Source organism: Aulonocara stuartgranti, assembly GCF_965226115.1.
Source record: "Aulonocara stuartgranti genome assembly, chromosome: 12".
Taxonomy (NCBI): Eukaryota; Metazoa; Chordata; class Actinopteri; order Cichliformes; family Cichlidae; genus Aulonocara; species Aulonocara stuartgranti.
The window spans coordinates 24,979,379-25,002,970 of record NC_138948.1 but is presented as its reverse complement, the minus strand read 5'-3'; the positions used below and the strand labels follow the sequence as shown (position 1 = coordinate 25,002,970).

Here is a 23,592-nt window from a genome sequence, read left to right as displayed (position 1 = left end):
GATCAGTGCGTGAATGTACAGCACATTTGAAGAGATTTAAACATGTGATTACCTGAGATGCTTATGTGTGACCTTAAACAAGCCTTTCATTCTTGAAAACCCTGCAGTGTGGTTGATTTAAAAAAAAAAAAAAAAAAAAACCTCTGCAAAGGCGAGTCGGCCAAAGTTCCTTCAGTGATTTGAAAGACATTGCCAGTAATCACACACTTGATTTCAGTTCGTGCTGCCAAAAGTGGCAAAACAAGTTATTAGGTTTACACTATCACTCTGTCACACAGAGCCAGATAGGTTTGGGTAGATTTTATCCCTTAATTTATTAAGTCACGATTTTAAAACTGCATTGTGTGTTTTGTCATTATAATTGTCCCACATTAAATATTTTTTTGACAGTCTGACACATGTAACTGTGACAATTATGCAAAGAATAAACCAGGAAGGGGGAAAATATTTGCTGAGTTTCAGCACACAGTAGAGTCAGATGTCATAAGCTCACTTTTAGTCTGATACCTGCTCATGATATGCATCCAAATGACTAAAGCATTTATTCTTAGAAGTGCTGATATAGGGGATAAAACAAAAGACAGACCTGTTTTAAAGTAGATTGAATAAGAATTTTGAATGCATAAAAAAATCAAAACATCTTGATCTCATGGGTGTCGATTGATGGAAAGACGATAAACATCAGCTATTTCTGGGTCTAGACTTATGAAGATGATTGGCTCTACAAGGCCAATCAACCTATAATTTAATTATTCAGTTATTCTTACCAACTACATGGAGACCTTATATTCAATTCATTTTTCACAGTTGACTATTTGCTTCCTCGTACCATTTGGTTGCCCTTTTTTAAAGAATAAGAATTTATTGCAGTATTGCTATTTATGATAAAGTTTATATTGTTTACATTTTAATCGCTTGGGTAGAAACTAATCATTAGAACATGTGTGGCTACATTGTTTACGAATTCAAGCTCTTTCATACGGATGGAGAACTGAAAAGGGCAAAGGTTAAAGATACCTGTGAAGAAGAGCAGCAGAAGCTGTGCAGTAAAATGCTGGTTGGCACCAGGAGGACAGAATCGAATTTGAGATTATTGGAACTTGACAAAATGTGGAAAACTTGACAGTTCAGTTTTATTTATAAATCACCACAACAGTCGCCTCAAAGCACTTTACATTGTGCCCCCTTAAAAAGAAGAACTTGGTGTCAGTGGGAATGAAAATCCCCCTTTTAACAGGAAGAAACCTCTAGCAGGACAAGGCTTAGGGGAGGACAGCCATCTGCCATGAGGGGAGGAAGACAGGACAAAGACGCACTGTGGAAGTGAGACAGAGATGAACAACAACCACAAGGTCTGAAAACTTTCATACTGCACTGCCTCATCCAAGAATCCATGGCTGCAATAAACCACTTCTTCCTCCTTTCAATGAGGCGTCCTTCCAAACCATTTGATTGCGATAGCTTCAAGTGGATTCGTTGATGCGGGTAAATAAAGCACACAGTGCTTGGAGGAGGAGGAGAAAGAGGAAGCAGACAGCGGCTTTCGATTGTGTAACCCATGCCTTGGTTGAGTAGCTCACTAACAACATTACGGAGTGCCAGAGTCCAACCCTGCCACATGGCACACATCCATCGACTCCAAATAAGTCTTTTATAGCTTCTGGCTCCACTGGAAACTAAGGATGGGGAAATGTTGTTATGCTGCTGTGGTGATGAAAAGATACTGGAGAAGGCGGGTTTTCTAAAGAAAAATGACTAAAGTGGAAGTCATGCATCTGTTGGCACAGGACTGCACATTACAGTGTAGTTAATGGTGATAGCAGCAGGGTATAATCACTGATCATACAGCTAAGGGGAAGTGAGATTAAGGCAAGATGTACCTGTTATAGAATTTGATTGTGCGCTGAAGAAAAGCAACCTGCCCCAAGTGAAAAGAAGTGCTACACAGGGAGAAGATCACTAACTTCCTGTTTTGTGTCTTTAGACAACGAGACTGTGGTACGCTGATTTGCGAGTTTAAAATCCTTTCAGGTCTTTTTTTTTTCAACAACAAAAACTTTATGTGGTCTATAAATTACATGTTAGGTTATAACACCTCACAAAGCATTGTTGTAATAATGTAATGCTTAGTGTGGTTCAGGAGTGGTTGCGGTAAAAGCTAGCTGTTTTGTACAGCAAGTCATGTATGTATGTATGTATGTAAAGGTTTCTGTGACATTCAAATGCTGTGAGATTACCTCCAGGTGATTTTATTATTGAGTGCTGGTTGGCTTATCACTGATAAACTTGTATTGTATTTTATTGAATACAGCAAACCAGCAGCGATCGGAGCAAATGGGCGGAGCGCCAGGAGTTCATAACGCAACACCGCCCGCTTTCAGAAGGCTCTCCGAGGGTTTGTCAGCAACAGATGCCCAGTCCAGGCAGCTTAAGAAGCCCTTAAGAACCTACTAGTCCAATTAATCCCGAGGAGGCGGAAATCCACACGTCTGAACGGGCAGTTACACAAACTTGTTACCTGCTCCCTGACTCCACGACGATGATGAAGACGAGCGCCTCTCTGCAGGCGTACGTTAACCGTGCGACACCGAAGCCCGCTATCAGCAAACGATTTGGACCAGAAGCGGGAAGGCGTCCGTGAGGGATAGCTGCTAGTCGCGACTCAGATTCTCTCTCAGACACTCACACACATTATAAGCCTCGGTAAGCTCCTGCAGAGTTGATCGCAGGCCTGCATGAGCATCACTGGCGACGCTGCTGCTGCTACTACGGAGTTTCCTCGGGACTGCTCGCGTCGTTAACATGGAAACGTTCACCGGTGTGCTGCTTGTCACCGCAAACGTCGGCTCACTCTTTGACAATGTAAGTAGAACGGCATCACAATTAAAGTCACACCATACTTAAGGTACAGTCAGAGGATTATATAAACGCTAATAGGCTTAAGTAAGCCGGTAGGAGGGTGTAGGGTAGGAGGCAAGTTTTTTTTTTTTTAAATATTGAATCGGCTACATTGCTAGCTTACATCATAGGTATAAGGATGTAAGCAGTGAGCTGAGCTCTTCTGGTGCTTTATGTTTTTTTTGTTTGTTGTTGGGGCTTTTCGGTAATTGACGTACATTTGCCTCGTAATGAGACGCTTTCAAGTTACCAAGCAATGTTTCCTTGTCAGCTGTCAGCAGCAGATACTGTTAATTAAAAGGAAACAGTCAAAGTTGACTCATAATTAGACAAGCTACCTGTTGGACGCGTCACGTGCCAGACTGGAACGGGTGGCTGCACCTCAGGTGGTAGAGCAGGTCACCTACAAATCGTGAAAGTTGGTGGTTCAATTCCAGTCTGCATGCCAAGCATCCTTGGCAAGACGCTAACCTCAATTTGCTCTCCGATACATCCATCGGGGTGTGAATTTTAGATAGAAAGAGCGTGCTTTTCTTAATGAGGGAAGCTACTTTGAGTGCTCAGATAAAGTAGTTATATCTACCAGTCCTATAAGAACCAGTCCTTTTACCGTTTACCAAATCCTTCTGAACCTGTCTGCAACACCCAGACATGAACAATAACAACACACAGGTCAAATAAATGTTGTCATTCAGAAGTGTTTTTTTTTTTTCGTTTACAGTTATGCTTGCAATTCAATTATACATTCATACTGATAATAAATAGTGAATAGACCTCTTTAACCCTCGTCATGTTGACATGAAGTAACAAATTGCCCTTTTCCTATAAAAAATAAAATAAACAACAAGAGTGCAGTGTAAACAGGTGAACGAGAAAAAACAAAAACACCACCACCAACACAATACTGTGCAATTTACATGCTGGAAAACTTTGTAAACTTTTGATGCTGTTTGATAATGATCAGCTCAGCATCTGTGCACACACATGTACAAACCTAATGATCTCCATACACACAGATGCATACACAATGCAGTGCATAATTCACAGAACAAAACATCAAGTTGCATTGAGTGTTGGGCATAACTCATTCCAAAGTAAACTAAGGTCAGCAAAGGTTTAATAGAGGATTGCAGGTTACATAAAGTTTATAACAGATTTAGTGCAGAAGTTGATTTATTGCCAAGGATGTTAACTCATTTGAGTTAACATCCTTGGCATCCTCTCAGTCTGCAAAGGTAGCTGTGCCTTTGCAGGAGTCCTCCAGATCCTCTATGAGGGTAATGAAGTTGCTGCCTCTCAGATTGCAACCATACTATTTCTCATCAATCCCAGGTGTAAAATCAGTGCTTATGATGTCACTACTGGGAAAGTGTGTTTGTTTTGTATTCAGTAGTCAGTTTATAGCAGCCTTGTAAAACTGCGGAGATTTAGAGCGCCATGGTAGCTCTATGAGTCTGTAACAGCCCAGTCTCACTTTTTTGCATGTGTCCAAAAACATACAGTAAAACTACCATTTTAAACACAAGATTAAATAATTTAAACTGTAATTTAACTGTCCCAACGGGCTCCAGCTCTTTCTCTGTTTTACCTCGGCTTTGCTTAACTTTCAGGGAGGAGAGCTCTTAGACTCATGGAAATTTGGCTCAGGACCCGTTTCCGGTTGCCAGACCTTGCTCCAATGAAAACATGTCAGGTCCCATTGTGGGAGATATGTAAACAGATGAATATCTTCCGCGGTGGACTTGAACTTTTCCACTTACTTAAGTTAAGCCCTCTCATTTCTATAAACAAACATTCCTAAATTATTCACCCAACTTTTGGGTGAGAGCAGGACCTGCAGCACAAGACAGAGTAAATCCTTTTCCTTTGCAGTTCTGGGCTGGCTGAGTGTCCTGTTAGAGCAGCTCAGCATATGAGACATTAAACTCTCACCGATATTTACTGCCATCTTGGCTACCATGTTTATTACTGAGCTTGTGTAATGACTAAATATATACTTATTTATATATTTTCCCTTGTATAAAAACAAATGCCTTCATTTTCAGTCATTCCCAGCTGACATAGGACGGGATGTGGTCACCACTCTGTGACAAGACCAATCAACTTAATCAGCCTGTTTAATTCAATCAATCAATCAATCAATCAATCAATCAATCAATCAATCAATCAATCAATCAATCAATCAACCAATCAATCAATCAATCAAAATGTATTTCTATAGCACATTTAAAAAGACCACAGCTTCACACAAGTGCTGCAGTGCAGATTACAACAATAGACAAAGAAAAGAGTTTAATTTCTACTATGCCTGCTGTCTGACAGTTTGCTTATTGCTCTGGTCAGAAAGAAAAAATAAAGTGTCCAACTGGTTGTTGTAAGTTTGCCTCATCCAGTTTTTAACGTTGTCACGTCTATAGAAAGTATAAATTAAAAGTATGTCAACTAAATGCAAATGTATTACAGCTGGTGGACAGAGTGTTTGGAGCAAGGCTGACGTGAGAGGAGTCCTATCGGTCACAATGGCTGAGTCGCTGTTATCCCTGGCATGCAAATGCACTATGCAAAGTCATCTCTCAGGTGCTAGGGAAAAAAATGGCCTTGCAGGAGACTGCATATTACTCTGCGCCTACTCTGGACTGTAAATCCAGTAGTGTCACTGTAAGAAAGTACATGATCAAAGTTGGTATCAATTGATGAACTACAAGACTGAAGATTGTGGCAAAAGAAACAACTGTTTTACCTGGTAGTACCAGCTACTAGCTATACAAGTTAACAAAACATGACCTTAAACAGCAACAACAAAATCATGGGATGAAAACAGAATTTTATTTGATGAGATGGGTGGATCAGTATTGTCAGGGTACAGCACCTCACATGTAGCATCTAAAATATCTGCCTGCTTTTCTAAACCTGGAAGCACTGAACCTGTTTGGCTTCTTTAGCTGTGTATAAGGCTTATCTGCTGACTTTTTTGAGTAACATTTTACTATTAAACCTGAATATCAACTGTCTATGAAAAAAGACACAGACCTTCATAGATGACAAGCTGATGTTGGCTGGACTGCAACAGGTGCAGCTGTACTTGTACATGGCACAGGATAATGTTTCCAGGAAATCCCTAATGTTTATGTTAACCTGCTCAGAGTTTGAGATGACTTCCTGACTTCCATTTGAGCTGATTATCCATTAGCTGATATGGCAGTGCAATTTTAAATACAGAAGCTTTTCTTTGTTTTGCATTAATCTGAGGTTTCTACTTCTGTCCTTATGTCCCTTCTGTTGGGCAGCATAAATGAGCAAAAATACATCATCATTTGATCATCATTTATGGACTCCATGTAAGAATTAGGTGGAATATTTGAAGCTGCAAGTTATGTAACTCTTAAGCATTAAAAAGAATTTGACCATTTCTGTCACATTTACTAGTCACTTATTTTTTTACTTCAATTTGCACTTGTAGCTCTGTGCATGTTTCCATACATTTCTCTCTAGGGGACTTCTGTTGTCCCCTAGAGAGATTGTCCATATATCTTTCTTTCTTTCACTCAGTATCATATTTGATCAATAATCGCAATCTTTCGGGCATAATTGTTTTTTCATAGGACGATGAAATGAGCATTTGCAACATTAAGTCAATGGGTTTAAAAAAAAACATATAACACACACCTTATATGCTAGATAGATCAGGCCATGGACTGTACGACTAATCTGGCACATGAAATATAAACTATTGTGAACCAAGTGCCCTGTTAGAGTCATACATAGCAGTAAAATAAAGAAAAAATAATTGTATAAAATAAATAATTAGTTTATTCTAACAGAAGTCTGTGACATTTTCTTGACTGCAAAATGTAAAGCAGTATATTTAAAATTAAGTGTACCCTTACTGCTTCCATAGCAATTAAGTAGGGAAGTAGCTGCCAGGTGCTGCTAACTAAATGAACTTGATTAACTGATCATCAGCAAGTGTGAGCACCTTTATAAAAGAAGATGTTCTGGCATATGTTAACAAAGACAGAAAGACACCAGCCATGATCTTGAAATGAAATGCAATGAAATTGCAAATAAAAACCTAAGATTCTTAGGTTTCAGATTCTACAAGCCTCAGTTAGAATGTTAAATGTTAAAATTCATGACAGTACAATTAAAAAAAGACTGAACAAGTACGGTTTGTTTGTGTTGCCAGGAGAAAACCTCTCTGACAAAAACATGGCAGCACAACTTTGGTTTGCAAATTTGCATCTCATCAAACCACAAGATTTCTCAACCAATGTCCTTAAGAAAGACCAGACCAAAATGAAGATGTTTCGCCATCCACAGCTCCGCATTTGACAAAAACCAAACACAGCGTATCAGCAAAGACCTCATACAAGTTGTCATGCACGGCGGTGGAGGGATGATGATTTGGGATTCTTTTGCAGCCAGAGGTTGTTGGGGGACTTGCAGTGATTGAGCAATGAACTCTACTGTATGCAAAAGTATTCTACAGTCAAATGTGAGGCCATCTGTCTGACAGCCCAGATTGGGTCATGACGCAGGAGAATGATACGGTGGCCCTGAGAGGCCAAATGGAATGCAACTTCAGAAAACACTTGCAAAAAGAAAAATGCTGCAAAAAGAAAAACACCTGCAAAAAGAAAAATGCTGCAAAAAGAAAAACACCTGCAAAAAGAAAAACACCTGCAAAAAGAAAAATGCTGCAAAAGCACACAAAACACAACGGAAATGTTTCTGGGGAGACAATAACCCGACTGTGTCACTACCCGATCCGTACCGGAAACCCGATCCGTACCCCGCATGCGCGAAAGGTGTCTACTTTCGGTCGAAGCGTTTTACGATAGTTACGGGTCAGAGTACCTGTTAAGATGTTAAGAATAACAACTATCTCTTAAAATGTTTCCAATAATGAAACATTTCAGTATAATGTAGACAAAAACGGAAAAAAAACTGTGCACAGTCGGACCGTACAAATCGGGTCTACCCGATCCGTACCGCGCATGTGCAGGGGTTTTCTTCTTCTGTTCGTTTAATGGCAGTTTACTCCCCAGTGTACGAGGATACTGCCACCTGCTCACCAAGCGAATGAACCCTATTGTAAACTGAATTAGCGTCATTACAAACGTGTGTTAAATTTGATTTAGTGATAGTTGAGTGTGTTTATGCTTGTCTGTGTGAAGAGGATTGATTGGAATAATGATGATGATGTCCGCTATTAGGGCTGGGCCATATTATACCGTTCACGGTAATACTGGTATAATGTTAGGCAACGATAGGAAAATGAAATATCGCGATAGAATGGGAGTAAAACGCGCATGCGCAGTGCCTTTGTTTTCATACGCACATGGCCGATTGTTGAGTGAAACAGGTGAACCAGAATTGGTTTGTAAAAATGGTGCAACTTCCGTGATGTGGAACTGGTTTGGTGTTTGTCCGTCAGATACACAACAAAGCACATTTTTTGCAGAACATGCAAGCGGCCGTCGTTATTGTCATATTTGTCGGACTAAGATGCTCTTAAATCTGGGAGTAATCTGGGTCCTAAACTCTGTATGCTTCAGGTCAAACAACACTGCAGCATCACTGAGAGTTAAAAACTGTCTAAATTCTTTCATCTTTAATAAAACAATCAGCATTGCTGCTTTACCAGGTGTAACTATGAAGTTTAACTTCCAGGCATCCATGAAAACAAAACTTATTACATTTAACGGAGTTAGAAGTTAGCAGGAAGCTAGCGGAAGTTAGCTCGCTAGTTTCGCTAGTTACCTAAGCATGATATTGCATGTTCTGACTGAGAGATTTCTGAAAAAATTCAAACGTACAGCTCTGCTATCACTTCCAACATAAATGAAGACAGGAAACTAAACAGTAGTGACGTTTGTAGGGTTACTGAAGTTGGGCTAGCTGGTATATAATGATGTGCTACGTGATCGGTAGCGACACAGCTATGTTAGCATAACATAAACAGTGAAGCTGGAGGACGAACACTAACACTTTTCCACTTATAAAAGTTAACGTGAAGGTTCCTCATGGTTAGAGACAAATGCAATCGCATGGCAGGATGCTGTAAACGGACCAAACTTCAGTCAGGATAACAACTGAGATAATCCATCCACAATACGAGGTTAGTTATACTGCAACAACATGGGAATAGAGCAGCTGCCAAAGAATTCAACATTAATGAATCAATGGTACAGAAGTGGAGGAAGCAAGAAGAATGAGTTGAATAAAGTTTGATTTATCTGACTGCTTTGTTTCGCTTAATGTTCCTTATAATCCCGTGCACCTTATGGTCTGAAAAATATGTACTGCACACTGCAGTTTAATGTTGCAAAGCACCTCTTTTTAACTTCAGTGGATATTATACATGGTTATGCTCAGGATATGTCAGCCCATTTCTACTGGAAATGCCTTTTGGTTATACTTTCAGCAAGGAATTTGCATTTGCACTGTTACATTTTTATAAAGCTTTAATGTACATAAAAACCAGCTTCTTGTTTAAGTGAAAATAAATGGAAGGTTGTCTTTTTGCGCTAGTAATGTTGTGGAGTTGTATTTTGTCTCCCATCAATTATATCGTCAGTTATATCGTTATCGCAAATTTTCATATATATATCGTGATAAATATTTTTGGCCATATCGCCCTGCTCTAACCGCTATCACTGTCAATTGTCAGTAAACACTTCATCTGGCTCATGAATCTTTACATGACACATTACAAAGTCTGTATTATTAACTCTGTAATTAGGCGCCATTCTTCTTATTTTACGGCGCTGTTGTTCAATCGGGGAATGCTCTCTGTTGAGGAGAAAAGCATGAATTTGTTTGTATACGGATTATCCATTGTTTAAATGTCCCGGTAGTCGAAAAGGAGGCAGAGCTGTTGAGAAATGCTAGGTGCTAACTGGGCGCTAACCGTATCATTCAAATATATTGAATGTCGCAATGTTGGCAAAGAGAGGAAGTGACGTAAGATTTGCGCATGCGGGGTACCGATCGGGTTTCTGGTACGGATCGGGTAGCGACAGGCTGTATCCCAATTCAGGGTCTGCAGCCTTAACGGTCCTCAAGGGCCGCGTAAATAAATAAATAAATAAATAAATAAATTTTTATTTATACAGCACCTTTCAAGACAGATTCACAAAGTGCTGAACATAAGATTACAAGTCATAAAAATATTTAAAAAGAGAAAATAAAACAGGCATAAAATACGTACTCAAAGACCGCTGAGGCCGGAAGTGCGAGGCTTGTAGGCTTGTGAAATGGGACGGTCTAGCCTCTGTCGCGCTGCCCAGGTTGCCTAGCAACCACGATACTAACAGCTGGAAACGTTTCATACAGCTTTGTTTGACATAAATGAAGGAGAACATATTTTGTACATTTGTTTCAGATGATATCATACTTACATAATAATATCATAATATCATACATACATAATTGTCCACAATAATACTGTTATCATGGCACTGTGATAATTGAGACATTGCAATAGCAGTGTTATATGATTATATCTGTGCAAGTGAGGGAGAAAATAACATTTAAAAGGAAAAAACATGAATTAAATATCTATTGTGTTGTCAGTGTTATGAGTTTCTTCTTCTTCACTGCAAATTGGTTAACCTCAGCTGCCTTTAGCCTCACGATCTGTGAAATTTAAATAGGGACATCATGTTCTCATAGATGATGAAAACGGGAAAGTAAATATTGTCCATTTTTGACACCTACAAATAAAAAACCTATGAAAAAAATTCTGATTTCCAGATGTACTGAAAAAATGTGTTGATCTGAGCCCAAATTATATATATATATATGTTTGTTTGTATGTTTTTACATTTCATAGGTCAGTGAAATTCAAAGTGAATGGTTAAAACAACTGTACAAGGTAAGCTGAGCTTCTGCATGTTGCAATAATAATATTACAGATTTCAGAATGTGATATTTCATGTTTTTGGGGGTTTTTTTGTGGGGAGTATGGCCACTTCTAGGAAGCGAAACCTGTGTTGGTTCTGTCCACTGTTCTATTATACAGTTGTAAATACTGATAACATATCTGCAGAAGGACTAACACCGATAGTCATCAATAGTAAACCTTCACCTGGCCTCCATTCATAGATGTAGTGTTGAAATTCAAAAATCACAATTAAAAGACCAATCGAGACAAACTGAATGGTCAAATATTTAAGATGTGCTGATTGATTTGCATTGCCCACACATTGGACATACTTTGTGTATCTTGTATTTCAAATTAAGAGTCTTCCCTAGAGAGAAATCTTTAATTTTTTAAACTGGATTATATTATGAAACATTTGCAGGAACATTCTGTGGAAAACGCTAATGTTTCGAAGAGGTTTTATGTTAAGAAATTACATCCTTCAAGCAGCGACATGTGAGGATGATGATGTATAGCAGATGAAGAGGGATAGGCAGTAAGAGATGTGAGAGACATATGGTTTCATGAAGTCAGTCTGATGTGGTTACATAGATTTACGGAAGGAACTACAACTCAGCCGTGTGTATGCATGTGCGTCATCGGTGCAATCCAGTACTTAAACTGATAGCATTACCAGCCCTTCTCTAAAGGACAGTTGCCTTCATCCTGTAACAATCATTATTGACCTTCTACACCCCTCAGTGCTCTTTAGTGTAAGCATGTACGTTGCACTGAGACTGTTTGCTTTGCTTTATAACAGACTATCCAGAGCTACAAGCCACAGTTCATTGCCCTGCACTTCCAGGAGGTTGGAGGAAAGGACTACATGTTAAACATGGGCCATGCAGAAAACTTCTTCTGGTAGGATTAATATGCTGATTATAATGCATTTCGCCATTTCCATTGATTCATTGTTGTCAATTAAACAGTTCCTTATAATGTGTCAAAAAAATGAAAACCATCTACGGTTTGATGTCATTCAAGAAGCGAGAACCAGTCAAGTCATTACATCTTTATTTAAAAACATAACATTAATTGATGGTTGTATAGTTGTAGTCAGAAGACTCTTAGTTCGTTAGATCTGTATACAAAGAAACCTCCAGTGCAGTGATCATACTTTTTTGCTCTGCTGTTACCAGGACCCTCGAGTCCAGTGAAGAAATGAAAGACTTTGACAGGTCTTGCATTTATGTGGACAACCAGTTCAAAGTAGAAGATAGCTTCACGGTAAGAAACACAAAAACGTTTCATACAGAGTAGTTGCTGTGTGTTTCCACTAGATGGAGTTCTCTTACATGTTAATGCACAATGATAAGTGGATGCATTCAATGCACTCTGCTGGGGAAAATCAGAAGTTTCTGAGAGTGACGCAACACAGTGAAACAAAAAACGTGCTTACTGACTCCAGATTGCATTGCAATCTTTGATTTTATTTATTTTTTGCTGTGTTTTACTGGCATCTATTTAAAAGTGTGAGTGTAAACACAAAACATTATTTTAGTGTCTATGCTGCAATATGCAGAAAATAGGTTTAAATGTTAAAGACAGTTGCATATAATTGCATTTTTGCTTGATGCAATGTGCATGAAATTAAAGGATTAAAACAATCTTTAAAAGAGACTTTTTCATTTGATTCAATTTTACATGACGGATTATGCAGAAAAAATAGAATTAGGGTGAAAAGGTCTATTGTGTTATTACATATTCAGGTTGTGTGTCATGTTTTTTAAAAGTAACTAAGTAATAAAGTAACTAATTACTATTGAAAATAAGTAACCAGTAAAGTAACAGGATTGCTTTCTTGGACAAGTACTTAGTCATTATTAACTAATTACTATTTTCAAGTAACTTGACCAACACTGGTTGCCACAGACTGCCCAAACAGACTTTTCTGTGAGTCTAACTGTTATTCTGATCATCATGTTAAAGATCAGGACATTGCAAATAAAATCTGCTGAAATCTGAACATACTATAGTAGTACTTCCTAGCTGGAGTCAGTTTTCAGTTCACTGCAGAATGTTAGATGTGCAAAACAACAGCCTTGTGTAAGTGACATTGATCTCAAAGATGAAGCACAAAACAGCGCTAAAGCTGTTGCGCAATATGAGCACAGGGAGAGGAGGTGCTCTTAAAGACAGGTCTGTTAAATCTCATGCTGCTCCCGGCATTTCTTAATGTCATGAGCTGAATCCTTGGTCTTTCGCTGGAATGCTGTTCAGTCACAGATTAAGCCTCATCGTCCACACCTTTTATGAAAGACGTTTTCTGTATGCACCTTCGTTTTTATTGTCCTCATGTAATACAAACAAGTTTTTAATATCTTTCTTAGAAAGTAATGAAAATGATTTCTTAAAGTTCACAGTGGCTCTTAACTGGTTCAACAGTATTAGTTTCCTAGAAATTTTGCCCCTAGCTGGAAGTGCAAAAGTTGTGACTCACCCCTCATTTTTTTTATTTCACTTTCGAGGAACCAGACTTTCTTGTAATTTTTTAAAAGTTGTTTGAGCAATAGTTCCCCAGGTTTTCTGACGAGCTTTTAAAGTTTTTCTTTAACCACTGGCTGCTTTTTTGCTTATTTTCAGGCCAGTCAGGGCAATGTTTTTGTTTTGTTTTTTTGTTACGCTTCTTAACACTCGCCTATGAATCATTCAAGATTTTAAAAAGCCATGAAATTCAAGGGATAAGCCCGTGTTATGGACAGCTTAGCAAAGAACCAGTTTTAAATTGTAACTTTAGGCACTTTGTTACTAGCAGCCTGTTGCAATCCTACTATTTGTTTCTATTTTTGTATCAACAAGTTGAGTCCGAAAAAGCTATGAGCCAAAAACATGTCTCGGCATACTTTGTAGAGAGGAAACTGAAGAGTCAGGCAAAAAATCTATATACAGCAGATCAACAGCATCTGAAAGTCAAATCATTTAATGTTATTTATATAGCTCTAAATCACAACAAGAGTTGCCTCAAAGCCCATATATTGTAAGGTAAAGACCTTACCTTGCTTCAAATGGATATGTCAGTATGTACAGAGGTCAGGAGAGAAGAACGACAGTGAGTGTCTACTGCATCTGTAAACCAGGGGGAGGCTGGAACTGCATTTTGGCCAGTGGTATTGGACAGATTTTGGGCTTCTGCATTACTGAAGCAGTGTGAGATCATCTTGACAGAGAGCAAAACAAAAGGCAGCCAACATCCAAAGAAGAGCTTTGAATGTCCTTCAAGAAGCCTGAAAAACTATTCCTGAAAACTACCTAAAAAAAAAAAAACACAAGAAAGCTTGTCTAAGAGAGTTCAGGCTGTACTGAAGAATAGAGGCGCTCACACCAAATATTCACTTTCAAGCTGTTTGAATTGTTCAACCTGTTTTTTCCATGCATGTTTGCACATTTTTCAATAAATCGCAGTGCCTTTTTCCCGCTTTCTTAGCAAAACGGAAAGAAAGGACAGTCAGCTCAAGACTTTTGCACAGTAGAGTGTTTTTTAAAGTATTAACCCACACTCCTCCCAGGTGATACCCTCACGCTGAACATTTGACAGTAGGGGTCAATGGCTGCATCTGTAGACTGAAGGTGCGTGAAGTAAAAAAGGGGAAACTCAATGGCCAGGTGAGAGTAGAGACAGGCCAAAGTCAATACATTTAACTCTAGATTAAAACTATTGATCCCAGCCTATTTGTACACAATAAATAAAGTGTGTTGGGGGCAGAAGACAGCCGGGACTAAGTTTCCTCTGCACTTGAGTGTTTGCACCCCCCGCTGTTTGCCCTGGGAGGGTTGCAGCCACCCCACCCCACCTAATGCCTCATTCTCATTTCGTCGGTGCCACCTGCATTGATTTTCAATTTGTTTCCCCTTGGCTGCGATCATCAGTTATACGGCCATGAGAGAATTTGGGGAGGGGTGGTGGGTTCTCTTTTCAGAGGGGTTGCAGAAGCAGAGGGGGAAGACTTGCATGAATTCCCAGTACAAATGGTGTTTTGATAAAAAATCACTTGTAAGTCAATATTTTTTTATTAAACTGTGCACAAACCTGATTGATGAAGATAGGTGTTTGGCAGAGTATGTGGAGGAAAACGAGGAGGGAAATGTGCCTCTGTGTGCGCCGACGTGTGTGCACATACTTTACAGTATATAACATTGTTACTAATCTAGCATAAACAAAGCGAAAAGGGTTGGCCATCTCGTGTTTTATGAATTGTTAGAGTACATTTCTAATGTCCCAATTTTGTGAAAAAAGTGCCAACATAACTTCAGTGGGATCTGACTTCCTTCCTGAGTCTACAAGCTGCTATACAAGTTAAGGACAATTTCAGACTCGGTTAAATAACTCATTGCTTAAATCTTCATTCAGACAAGTTGGTCACCAACTGCAGTTCGCAGACAAACACGGAGACATATCTAATTTTATTTATTGTGGACAACTTTGGCACTGAAGATAAATGAATTCTTCAGGGAGAAATTTCTCATGTAGCGGCTGGATTTGTGTGTGTGTGTGTTTGGGGGGTGTCTGTCACCGCGGTCTGTCACGCCCTGAGCCCTCTTGAGTGCCGGCTGATTTTTCTTCAGCTCCCAGTTTGCAGCAGCGGTGTTGGCAGACAGCGGGCTCACTGCTTAATACCTTTTAAATGGTTTTAATTTTCTGTCTTTATTGATTTCACGGGCCGCGATTAATCAGATCAGTGGAGCAGGCAGTTAGTACATTAAAAATGGTCAGCCCCACGTCAGGGATGATTGGGTACTGAAGTGTGTGTGTCTCAGAAGCAGCGCGTGGATGTGCTGTGCAGTTATACGTCCTCTTGGAAATACTTTATTACTTAAAGTTTGCCATCTCTTTGGAGAGTAACAATGCACTGTGTCATACATTCCCAATGCACAAAGCATACCATGTGTTCTTGCTTTCTTTGAAGAGGATCAATGAAACCAAAAGCCTCTGCAGAACGATTAAAAGTCCAGTTTCACTATGATTTTTTTGAAGTGGTTTACCTAAAACTGATTGTAACTGCTATATCTTTTCTATCCACAGGCTTTGGGGAGCATGTACTTCATCCACAAGACACTGAAAAATATACAACAGTATGACTTTCATGGTAAAAAAAACACAACGCTTACATGGATTTCCTATTTCATCATTCATCATGTTGTGCTAAATTTAGTTTATTTTCCAAACAACGTGTTGGAACGCACCAATGGTTATTACTCAATGCATTGTTTTGATAGAATCCTCCCTCCTTTGGTGCAGTCGGTTGTGCTGTTGCAAAATCCTTGTCGGTGTTTAATTGTTGGACATTTCTCTGGCAAACTGTGCTGGCAGTTTGAAGGCTACGTCTCCTATTTGCAAAGAACTCGAATTTAAAGTGGAGCGGCTATTTTGCTGTTGCATAGTCCAGTCACGTTAGATGTGAAAAAGCTCCTCAGAAAAGCTTATGGAAGGACCATAAACATCCCGAAGCTGCCACTCGCTGCGTGGCCCGAAACGATTGTTGTTCGCCGAACACAGTCTAATGGCCCGCTTATAGATTTGCTCATCATGTATGCCCCTCTGATGAGGTTAACACCAGTTTATTGATTGCTGTTTGCATGTTTTCTCACTCTTTTACATGTCACCTCCTTGGCTCTGCCTCTCACAGTTAAGAATTTTAAAGCAGTGCTGGAAAAGAACAGGTATATGGGCTCTCTGGACAGGGTCACCACCGTGGAGAAAGAAAAATTCCCAAAGAATTTCTGGCCTGATGTGAGTATGTATGCATGACTGTGCATCTGGGTATGCCTGTCGGGAGGGGCAAACATGGGCCAAAGGAGATGTTGGGACAAATGAGTCTACTGGGGCTTTCGGGGGGCCGTCTGCCTGCTCTGACAGGGTGATGAGACAAATTATGTGCAAGAATCAATAATTATCAATTTAGCCCTTTAAAGACACAGCTCACTGCTGTTTAGTGACTCACTCCAGTTTTTCCTCTGTTGCAGTTCAAGTGGTCCAGAAAGGGTTTCATGAGGACCCGCTGGATTATACACAACCAGTACGTAACAAACACTCACCTTCACCGTGATGCACCAGCAGGGTTGAACACACTTTCATGTGTGGCTGTTTGGTGACGTTTTTGGAAAAATACATTGACAATAAAAACACCCTTGGGAACAAATATGTAGCCTGTTTTTAAAAGATTGGAAAAGCAGCGTAAAAGATTGTTATGAGCCCAAAGTCCTTGACTGACTGTCAAAGTTAAATAAATAAAAAAATGTCCCATGGGTCAATGTTCAGATAAGACATCACATCAGAGGGCTGGGTATACATTTCACTGATAGGACCTAACCTTTGATAATAATTAAAAAAAAATGTTATTAAATCATATTTGGTATGTCCACATTGGCTTTGTCCATCTTTTACAGTATTTGGTATCAGTATGTTTAAGCTCCTACAATATGGAACCATAACTGCTGGAGTTAAAGCAACTGTTAGCCACTATGTCATACTTGTTTTTAAAGCATGCTTCGGCATCCCTCAGTAAACTGAAGGTCAAATATTGTAGTTCCTTGAAGACAAGCAAATAAAATTTTACTCAGTAAACATCTAAGAGGACATTTAAAACCTACTTTGATCTATCAAAGCTGATATAAAACAAACAGTGAGGCTCACATTCAGCTGCTCCGATGACCTTGTGGTTTCTTATCATCCAGTTATTAATATCTTCTGGGTTTTGTTTTGACAAAAATGTCCTCTTTACTTCACTGGTTACACTCACAGAATATAAATAATTAATTTAATGTGGTGCTCTGTTGGGAGCTTAGACTCGGCATGTTATAGGATGGTGAGCAGGGTTTTAATTTCATAGTAGTAGTCAGTATTTGCTCTGCTGTGTTGTTACCTTGGGACTGGAACAACAGGAGCTCAAAATCTAATGTACCACAGCATCATACTGTGAGTCAACACAGCTCATTTGTGAGATGCTCATTAATTGCTTTCTGGTGACAGCCTAAGAAAAGGAGCCAGTGAACTGCACTTGTTTGTAGACTGAACATTAACCCAAGTGTGCTCATTGATAAGAAAGCTCCTGTAAAGACACCTGTTATTTCACACACAGACTCACATACACACCTATCTGATGTCAGGCTTTGGAGTTATCGGATTGTTTCCTGTTTTTTTCCCCTCCATCTGCCACAACTCACCTTCTTTTGCCTGTGTGTGTCGGGGGTGTTTTCACAGAGGTCTAGACCTGGTAAATGTCCACCTGTTCCATGATGCCTCTAACCTCATTGCCTGCAACTCCAGTCCTTCCATTTACTCAGCCAACCGCAATAACGCTCTCAGATATGTCATCAGCAGGTGAGACTAGCAGCTGCACGCTACTGTATGAAAACATAATATTCAAAATGTGCTATCATGTAGCTCCTCTTATCCAGTGAATTAGCATTTTAACAGAATCAACACATACAAAGTACATTGGGATTAAGAATTAAAACCCTGTGTTATGGCTTAAGGTAGTATTTTTATTTTTCCAGGATATCAGACAGTCGGCAAACTGTGCTGCCTTTCTTTGTGTTTGGAGATTTCAACTTCCGTCTGGATACACTTAGTCTGGTCCAGGTATGCAAGAGCATTCATTTTCCCCAAAGTTCAAGTGTTGCAATCATGTACCAGTCTGTAATTTTGACATAAACCCTCTCGTTTGTGTTTTTTGACCAGGATTTGTCCACTGCTGCCGATGTGCAGATGGTGAAGAAGGACAGCAGTAACGAAGTGCAGAGAATCATATATGAAGAAAAGGATAACGACCACCAGGTGATTGAAACGAGAGAATCTCGTTTAAAAAAAGAAAAGGCAGAATTATCTGCTTCAAAAGTTACTTTCTCTGCCTCCTTTTCACCTCTAGGTTCTGCTTCGAATTGAGGAGAAGCTTTTCGCCTACCTGCACCAGGCGGTTTTCAGAGAGGACAATGGCAGAGCAGTAAGAACACAAGCTCACCTTTCACCCATAAAGATATCATCAGTTGCACTACTGAGAAACTCAAGGGAAACTTAGTTTGACCTGTCTTCAGAGATTTTAGATTAGATTAGATTTTAGATTCCATCAGCAGGAATACTTCAAAGAAATGACAGCGCAGTAAACACAAAAAGGGAGAAACATTAGTAGCAGTAACCCAAATTATCCCCAATGTTAAATCTGCACTCGCTCACATCATGCTTGTTTTTCATGTGTTGACGTTTGTAGTCATTTGTAACCATAATGGCTTCTGTCGCTCAGCTTTTGAAGTATGACAAAGAAGTTGCAGCCTTCGATGATGTTATTAGGGAAGAGGACATCAAGTTTCCACCAAGGTCTGTAACTCTGCTACTTGCTGCAAATTTCTGCCATTTACTTTTCATGCTTTAAGAATTTGTTCCCCTCTTGTCTTGTGCTCAGCTACCCATACAGTGAAGAGCATGCTAAACCAACCCAGTACATGAACACTCGCTGTCCTGCCTGGTGTGATCGCATCCTTATGTCACATACAGCCCAAGATTTAATCCACAGGGTGAGTCTTTGCACAATCACATCATTTCATGATGACAAGAACACAATTTGATATAATACGTGAGTTAGCATGACGTGTTAAGGAAGCACTTTGGCAAGCTAGCCAGCCAACATTTCTAGTCAATGTGTTTTAGCAGTAGCATTAGTTAGCAACATTTTAAGGTTAACCAATTATGCTGCATGACTCTGACTCTGGTTAGTTCGTAAACCTTTGCTGATAGTGACGGGTTAATTTATCAGCCAGAGCAGTTCTAGGGGTTTAAAAAAATTAGCTAGCATTATCTATTTAAGATAGTGTTTCGCTACAATATGTAGCTTGCAGTTTGTCTGTTTTTGCAGGAAAGCTAATGTTAGCTAACAGATGGTGATACCTGTGTTTGCAAAAAGACTTCTTTTCCTGTAGAAGTCTGTGAGCCAAAGTCTGTAAAAGTCCTCCTGAGTTTTTGGGATTGTTCTGGATCATATTTTGAAATTGAGGATTAACTTTGGTGTAAAACTACATCTTCATTGCATAAGAAGTTGTCAATCACAAGTCATTAGACAACGGGCTTCGCATACTTCTCTTTCTTGTCTTGTTTGTGATGGAGTCTGTGTTGTGTGGGAGATGGTCGTTAGTTGAAGTTAGTGGGCTCTGGTTCTAAAGAAATGTTGGCTGGTCTTACACACCGTTGGCACAGCATGCAAGCAGAGCATGGACGTCACTTTCTTCTGATTTTACTAGAAAATTAAGACTTTTACAAATAAATCAGCACACAGGATGTTAGAGGACACACAGATTTTTTAATACTACACGACACTTCACTCACACTGCCAATTTAAAAAAGTATTTACCTGGACACGGTTTTACATTCGTGCACACATACTGTATAACCTTTAATATGTAATGTGATGTAAATCTACTATGAACATAATCCAGCCCACACAAATGTGATACTCAACATTTAACTTAATATAATTTAAGAAGAATCTGTTTGTTATGTTTACATATAAATGATCTTCAAGTTCATTCTTCTTTTCAGAGAGACGATGGTGAGAAGAGTGTTGTTTACAACACAATGGGTCCTAATGTCTGTATGGGAGATCATAAGGTAACAGATTACATAAGCAGTGTGTTGTGCACATCAGCCATGTGGACTGACTCTGATGTGTTTTGTTTTTCTTCTGTAGCCTGTGTTCTTGTCCTTCTCACTGAAGACAAATGACCACATCTGATACTTCTAAATGGTAAGAAGTTTCACTGTGTGTGTGTGTGTGTGTGTGTGTGTGTGTGTGTGTGGGTGTGTGTGTGTGTGTGTGTGTGTTTTCTGTACTGCATGTGCAAGTGCAGCTGAGTCGATGTGGTAATTCCAGTGAATGGATTCAGTGTGAGAGAGTGAGCACAGTAATCTTTCTCTGGTCCCTGGAGAGCCATAACCCTACTGGCCCAGTGGAGTCGGGATATGAACTAAGAGTAATGCGTGCGGGACATAAGAGATCCTTTGTGCACATCGTAGTTGGAGTGCAGGCGATCTGCACTCTCGCTGATCTATGTCTATTGAATCCTCTTTGCTGTCACTGTGGCTACACATTAGGTGTAATGCTGGCCTGCTTTTCATTAATTACCACATGGATGGCTGGCTGGAGACACATTCATTGTGCGGGGCAGTATATTGGCATTTTTATGGCCATGATTTTGTTTTGCTGCCATTTCAATTTATTTTTTTAAGGAAGTACTGCCTTTTCATGATTGTCCTTCTTCAGAAAGCTTCAAAATGATGAGATCCACACAATGGGAGTGCTTGAAGAGGCTACAACCATCACCTTTTTTGTTTTTGACATTTCAAAGCATATGAAAGGTTTAGCCTACCGCTAGTACTTTGAGGCTACATTTTATCTCTTGCAAGGTGTGCTTTTTATGTAACCGTTTACATTTCAAATGATACTAAAAATCATAGTTAATTTTACCTCATTGACCTGAGAAATGGCTTTTGCAGGACAGTCAGTCTTATGTACGCTAATTTAGACTTGATTTTCTTACAATAGCATTTAGATGTCTGAATCCACTGTGTCCTGTATTTGCACTGTAATCCACACTGGTTAAACAGTAGCTGAAGATCTGGTGGTGGAGCAGGTCGTCTGCTGGTCGGTAGATTGATCCCCGACTCCTCCAGTCCACATGCTGAAGTATCCTTGGCCGAGATGCTAAACCCCGAGTTGCCCCTGATGTAGCCACCAGAGTGTGTTCGCTGTGTGAATGTGTGCGTGCACAACAATGTGTGTGTGAACAACAATTAGAAAGGGTTTTCAGTGCTCATTTACAAAGTGTGTTTCTGTCTGCTGCAGGTCTGTAACCACAGCATCCTCAGAGGCTGATCAGTGTGATTGTTCTCCACTACAACCGTCCCATCAGCCACCAAAAATAAGCCGGCGTTTCACTCAGCCTCAGCTAAGCTCCCTGCCACACACTGCTGACCACAGCTCTTGTATCATGTAACCCAGATTTATCAAGACGTGTCAAGAGTTTTTGAGAGTTGTTCCTATTCACCGCTTCCTCTGGGATTTTTTATAAGTCCCCTCTACCCGAAACCTCGGAGTCACCAGGGATAATCCTGCAAATCCTACCTGCAGCTGCACATTCATGAGACACATCAAGAATTTTAAAAATCATTTTTAGCTCAATTGATTGTATTTCATGTTTTTTCAATGCCGTCCATTTTACAGGCAGTGTCGAAAATAACCAAACTTTGTATGAATGTCAATTTACTCATTTCTTACTGGCCCTAACTAAAGGCATTTTTAAATATTCTAAAACACCCAACTTAAGCAACAATTAACAAAAGATTCAGGAGAGTACTGGGTATATGATGAACCACACTTTGTGTAGTAGTGGTGTCTTGAAAAGGGAAATATCAAACCCTCGTGGCCATGTGTGCACGCTTTTAGTTAGTTTTTTTATGCTCTATTTAGTACATGCATCTTTGCTTTGCCATCACCATAGCATTTTTTAAATGACGAGGGAAGCACAGCTGTCTTTGCTTCCAGGTGTCATGTGTGGATGATCTCCGCTGATAAAACAGGATTTGTGACAGATCTCCTTCCTTTTTTCATACAGGTTGCTACTTCATACACATCAGCTCCAGCCAAGACAGATTGGATTTTTAATAGTGGTGTTATGATGAAATGAAAGTAGACAGGCAAAAGAAAAAAAGGCCGGTAACATTTTAGCAGCAGTGGTGAGAGCTGAATGGATTACCGCAGCATCCAAAATGAACTTGTGTATCTCTCTTATTTCCCGAGCTGTATTATACACATTATACCAAGTGCTTTATTACCTTGACTTTGCATTTCTTCTCCGATTAATTTGAGCTGTCCTCCTCCAGTTTACTATGCAGGATGTCTGGTCAGACTTCACCCTGCTGTGGTCGGCGTCAGCTGTATTTCATTGCCAAAAAGAATCACGCTGTAGTTATGCTGTAGTGTTTACCTACAGCTGTAGTTAAGAAGAACGTCTGTTTTGATTACCTGGCATCAAATAAATTGAATTAAAAAAAAAAAAATCCTGTGCATAATCACACCTGTGTACCCACACTCAACAGAGGGGGCGCTGTTTGCTTTTGAATTATTGCATTTATCTTTGATCCTTGTCTCTTACTGCAGTACCAGTGTAGTAATATCATGTGTGAGTTAACAAGGCTTTGACAATTTTGACTAATGGATTCTGTTTAAAGTGTGTTTGTTGCTTTTTGGGTGTTTTATGGGAGAGCATTTTCCTATATTCATGCTTTTTTGATGCCCAGATTCAGAACTTTGGCATGATGTTTGTAAAGTGTGACTGTAGCCTCATCGCAACGAGAAAGAGTAACGCAAATGTCTGTTTGTGATAAATGCTTTGTCACAGGAGTGGAGCTGGTTATAAACACTACATTTGTGATATTTCATTTTTGTAAATAAAGTATCACCCTTTGTTGCACTTTTGTTTTTTGTGTTTACAATCAAGTCACGCCTCTTATGGGAAAGCAAAGGCTGTAAACTATGTAAATGACCTCATTTCCTGAGAGCAGTTAACCCTGACAGGGTATCTATTGTCTTATCTGTATACCAAGTTACTTTTTTTTATGACTTTAATGACTTATAAAAATATTATAAGTAAACTATATTCTCACTTATATTTGTATATATATACTTTTGTGTTGATCACATTAAAAAAATGTCAGATCATGTCAAATTTAGCCTGTCCAAGTAACACAAGCTTTACATTAGTGTCTGCGTGTGTTATTGCAT

General features: G+C 39.5%; 3 protein-coding genes across 4 annotated transcripts in view; 2 read left to right on the top strand and 1 right to left on the bottom strand.

The window, feature by feature from the left end:
* The window catches only part of LOC309719499 (uncharacterized protein), a gene marked incomplete at its 5' end in the record, with an annotated part of 101,333 nt that overhangs the window by 27,809 nt on the left and 49,932 nt on the right, over positions 1 to 23,592 (bottom strand). The window lies entirely within an intron of this gene.
* LOC309718361 (E3 ubiquitin-protein ligase NEURL3-like) overlaps positions 1 to 23,592 on the top strand; it is a 67,880-nt gene that overhangs the window by 24,662 nt on the left and 19,626 nt on the right. The window lies entirely within an intron of this gene.
* On the top strand, positions 1,287 to 23,281 carry LOC309718359 (inositol polyphosphate-5-phosphatase A-like). Of its 2 annotated transcripts, none has more exons than XM_082553498.1 (17): positions 1,287 to 1,352; positions 2,312 to 2,862; positions 10,736 to 10,777; positions 11,586 to 11,686; positions 11,965 to 12,052; positions 15,846 to 15,909; positions 16,450 to 16,553; positions 16,787 to 16,839; positions 18,024 to 18,143; positions 18,320 to 18,404; positions 18,504 to 18,599; positions 18,691 to 18,765; positions 19,063 to 19,136; positions 19,222 to 19,333; positions 20,352 to 20,420; positions 20,500 to 20,556; positions 21,655 to 23,281. In XM_082553498.1, the coding sequence occupies exons 2-16, from the start codon at positions 2,803 to 2,805 to the stop codon at positions 20,542 to 20,544; spliced, it is 1,188 nt and encodes a 395-aa protein (XP_082409624.1). In that variant the 5' UTR covers positions 1,287 to 1,352; positions 2,312 to 2,802; the 3' UTR covers positions 20,545 to 20,556; positions 21,655 to 23,281. The 2 variants fall into 2 exon arrangements, with proteins under 2 accessions (XP_082409624.1, XP_082409623.1); XM_082553497.1 differs by lacking the exon at positions 1,287 to 1,352 and adding an exon at positions 1,832 to 1,998.

Coding starts and splice junctions, on each gene's coding strand:
- LOC309718359 (XM_082553498.1), top strand. CDS start 2,803: ATGGAAACGTTCACCGGTGTGCTGCTTGTCACCGCAAACGTCGGCTCA. Junction 11,687..11,964: donor CATGCAGAAAACTTCTTCTG/GTAGGATTAATA, acceptor TGCTGTTACCAG/GACCCTCGAGTCCAGTGAAG. Junction 19,137..19,221: donor GACATCAAGTTTCCACCAAG/GTCTGTAACTCT, acceptor TCTTGTGCTCAG/CTACCCATACAGTGAAGAGC.